The 4,336-nt window shown below is 35.3% G+C and overlaps 1 protein-coding gene across 1 annotated transcript; it reads right to left on the bottom strand.

The window, feature by feature from the left end:
* Positions 1-2,683: 2,683 nt before the first annotated feature.
* Positions 2,684-4,044, bottom strand: LOC118040871 (uncharacterized). The gene is made up of 2 exons (XM_035047912.2): positions 3,715-4,044; positions 2,684-3,582 (listed from the first exon to the last, which is right to left on the bottom strand). The coding sequence occupies exons 1-2, from the start codon at positions 3,896-3,898 to the stop codon at positions 3,113-3,115; spliced, it is 654 nt and encodes a 217-aa protein (XP_034903803.1). The 5' UTR covers positions 3,899-4,044; the 3' UTR covers positions 2,684-3,112.
* Between the last annotated feature and the right edge of the window lie 292 nt (positions 4,045-4,336).

Here is a 4,336-nt window from a genome sequence, read left to right as displayed (position 1 = left end):
TTTGCATGTGATTAATTAGGACAATAATAATAAAAATAACTTTGGCACATATATAGTTGATGTTTTTCAGTCTCTATATTTTGTAAGAAGGAAGTTTTTCTACCAAAATAATTATATTTTATTACCAAATCAAAATCAGATCAAAGGGGACTTAAATAAGAGTGGCTATGATAGAATTATATGTTGCACAACTATATGCCGATCGAATTCATGTTTTTTTCTTTTTTAATATCATCTTATATATCTGATTTTTATCTTTGTTATTTGATTTCCTTTCATTAGGGTTTAGTGAGCAACGTGTAAGACTTATATTATTATTAATTAAATATTTTTATAATTATTAAACAAGAGGGTCACAATTTTTATAGATTTAATATATAACAATAATCAACATTTTACTCACCAATTCTAACAAAAGTATAAAAAGAAAAATGACATTAGCGAAAAATAATAATAATAATAATAATAATATGAAGATTACAAGGACACGCAAGCATTAACCCAAAAAAAACAATCTTCTAATATCCGTTTCAAGGTAAGGCCACCAGCAATCAATCACGTCCTCTCATCAATTTCCAATTTTCCACTGCATCGACCTGTGCATTAAAGCACACGACACTCGCTTTGTGGGATCCATGAAATACCAGTTGTTTAATTTTTTATGCAGAAATGCTGGTCCTTTCGTGTTTTTTTTCTCATGGCCTGGATGAGTGATAGGGCAACGGCAATATACTTTTATTATCCAAAAAAAAAAAAAACTAACCCCCCTTATTCTTTTATTATCAGCACAGCAACAAAAAAATTAATATCAGTTCATATAAACAAAACCACAGACATATTTTTTAATATATATCGATCAGTTCTATTTGATGCTCGAATATTGCAATGATATCTGTTGTTCGATGCTGCTGCACTTCCATGAGAAAGAAATTTAAAATCTACCGAAATGCTTGTGCTTGTGGGACTTCTGGCAGTTCACAGTCAATGGCTGATGAGAAATCAATCCCTGCATCAACTGAAAACCAGGTTATTTTGTCGGTTAGGGGTTGGCTATGTGTTCATATATATATATATATATATATATATATATATATATATATATATATATATATATATATATAGGATTATCATGTCACGGATGCTGAGATTAGAGGGTTAATTTGGGTTGATCATGATTTAATTTTTTTCAATTTTTTTTTAAATTTAACTTTTATTTTATTTTTATCATTCAATATTAAATTATTTAAGAATCATAGTTTTATTCAATCTGTTTTATAGAGGCTATCTTGGTCTGACGACTAGGTTGCTGTTTTGACAAACTAACTTAGGTGGACTCGGAGCGGTTTTTTCATTATTATTATTATTATTAAAAATTTTATCATTTAATATTTGATTTGTTATCAATTAAGTTTCAAGATTTTTTTTTATCTTGTTTTTTTTTTGAGTTATCACTTTATCATTTAATTTTTATTTTGTTATTATATATGATTATGAAAACTTTTTAAGAATATTAAGATGATATTTTATTATAATATTAAAAAAAAGTTAATTTTTCAAGTTAATCATTGCAAATTTTTGTATGATTCACTTTATTTATTATGATTATTTATTTTTATTAAATTAATTAAGTTTATTATTAATCGAGCAACATGAGCATCCAATGATTGTTTATTTTTAACTGTAGTAGTTTTTCTTGCTTTTTTTTTTTTATATAAAAAAAAAAACTATTACCATCACATGATCATCTTTTTAAAGTTGGGAAAATTTTGACCCAGCCAAGCCACCGATCTTTATTTCGAAAAAGATAAAGAAAAAAAAAAGATCTCACATGGTGGTGGGGTAGGATAACCTCAAATACATTTTATCGTTATGTTCCAGAAAACTCCCTTTCAATTCTTTTGTTTGGCTTGTAAGAGGAGTCCGAAGCCAAAAATACTACTGTCAAATTCTTCGTGCCTCCAAAACTGATCCTCGAAGCCAAGGACGGGAATCTCCCTTTGAATACCAAGTGAGTGGAGATCCTTTCTTAGTTTCTTCGCGCCAACAATCATTAATTAGCTCTCCTAATCTCTTATTTTCAATATTTTATATTATCATCTCTTTGATGTTTTATATGTATAAGCTGCCATGGCCCATGGGACACTCTTTTTGTAGCTCTATCCACTGCTCAACCAAAATTGGAAGCCTCAAGGGTCGACCCTCCCTGCTATGGAAAGTACCTTCAAAACCATAGATGATTACTCCATTGTATCTGGTCAGAATGAAAAACACCCATCGGCAGCTGGTTATGGCCCATAACTCGCTATCACCAGTTCTAGTCTATCTCAACTCACAGAGGAAGAGAACCATAAACGCGGGAAACAAAACGAAGCATGGGATTCATTTAAATTGCTTCCCCGTCATCTTGGATATTGATTATTTTAAGCTCCGCGTGTTCAACCTGCAATTCAAAGTGTTCATCGTGAGATTTGTAAGACTGAGTAACGTTGATAACAAATCAACAAGAAACAGTCAAGGATTGCAACAAACACATACCCTAACGCTAACACACATTAAAAAATAGAAGGAAAAACAAACAGAGGAGGGATTATTGGCAAATAACTGGAGCTATCAAAAGCTAACTATGAAAGATGATACAGATCGATTGATAACGAAGCATCACATGAATGACGAATGATGAGCACATTAATTTTAGGCCATATGGATAAGAAGTAGAGCATGTCACCGAGCTCAACAATGGAGAATCTTGCAAACAGCAAACGGGCATTGATCTACTGTACGCGAAAGGACAAAGGAAATGGCTGGAGATGAATGAAAGAGCTGTTATATATGCACAGTGGTACTGGAAATGGTTATCCAAAACTCACCATCACATAAAGCTTTTGTAGTACCCAAATGGAAATATTGGACTGGAAATTCATTAATTTTCAAGGACCAAAGAAAAAAAAAAACAATCCCTTCGTAGCGATTTACAGTCCCCAAGTACATATATCTCATATTAGCTACTGCCAGCTGGCCCAGCTCCACCAATATTCTTCCCTTTTCCATGTTTTTTTCTTTAGTTATATATTTGTTTTTCTTTCCTATTTCTATAAGCCAAATATGTCCGGTCTCAGCTCAATTGGGTCTGCTGTAATTGCCAATGATTCCCGTTGTGAACAAGGTAGACATGGCTAGGATTTCCATGAGCATGGTAACCATATTCATATTGATGTGGAGCAGGTGGAGACTTCCTTACAGAAAACGCTACCGGCTTCGAGATCTGATGATGGTAGCACCACGGAGCGGTAGAAGTTGAAGCAATAGTGGGTCCACCATAACTACAAGAGGAGGACGAGGAGGAGGAGGAGGAGGACGACGACGACGAGGAAGAAGAGATTTTTTTCGGGAGCGAAAGGAAAGCCCTGATCTTTAAAGATGCAGTTGGTGTTGCTGCTCCAGCTGCTCGATCGTATTCCTCGATGAGATTAGCTAGATCCTCACCGGAGGTGATCGATACCAGAGCGTCTAGATCTTCTTTTGGCAACTGACAACGGAGATTCACCGATGTCCCACGTAACTCTCCAAGCTTCAACAATAACTCTGTATAGCACACACGCAAAAATATTCACACATAAATAACACTTGATACGGTAAAAGCTAAAGAAGGAATTAGCAAAAAGAAAAGAAAAGGGGAAATAGTGGAAATTAGTAGTGATATACAGTAAGACTGACCAGCAAAGGAGATGGAACGTTCGACGCCGAGGACACGGGTTTCGCCACCGTGGTAACGGAGTTTGCCATCTGGGAAACGGGGGATGATCTTGCCACCGTAACTGCAGAGGAATTTGATGGTGGGGGTGGCAGACGAGGGGGGTTTGAGATGGAGCTTGGTGGTGTCGAGCGATGGCCCGACCATGCTTTTTTTGGGTAAAAGAGAAATGAGGTCCAGTCGAGAGAGATCTGAGAGCTTGTTTTGAGAAGCGTTGAGCTTGAAGGAATTGGAAAGCTAAGCTGGCTACTTTAGAGTTTACAGTTGCTTCTTGAAGCCTAACTACGGAACTCTTCGTGCCTTATTTATAGTAGTTTCTTACGCAGGGGTAGGTGAACTGTAAACTTGAGGGTGGGGCTCAGCTTGCGTCAGTCAAGATTCCTGGAGAGCCCAGACATTCTGGGATAAAAAGTAAAGTTTTAAACTTCAAACCATAGACTTATTGACTCGCTGACGTGGATAGTATCGGGCTGGACACAAATGGCGGTCTTACCGACTTTAACGGTTTTCACAATTGAACATTATTGATTTAAATTGTTTTTTACCATAATACACCTATTAACTATATATAGAAAATAGCATGGA

This window comes from Populus alba, chromosome 10, assembly GCF_005239225.2.
Source record: "Populus alba chromosome 10, ASM523922v2, whole genome shotgun sequence".
In the NCBI taxonomy this organism is placed as follows: domain Eukaryota; kingdom Viridiplantae; phylum Streptophyta; class Magnoliopsida; order Malpighiales; family Salicaceae; genus Populus; species Populus alba.
The sequence above is the reverse complement of the archived record's forward strand: the minus strand, read 5'-3'. Positions and strand labels throughout refer to the sequence as shown.

Bases quoted from the DNA above. Each gene is read 5' to 3' on its own strand.
- LOC118040871 (XM_035047912.2), bottom strand. From the start codon at position 3,898: ATGGTCGGGCCATCGCTCGACACCACCAAGCTCCATCTCAAACCCCCC. The intron at 3,583-3,714 runs GTCAGTCTTACT...TGTGCTATACAG, and splicing joins ACGTTCCATCTCCTTTGCTG to AGTTATTGTTGAAGCTTGGA.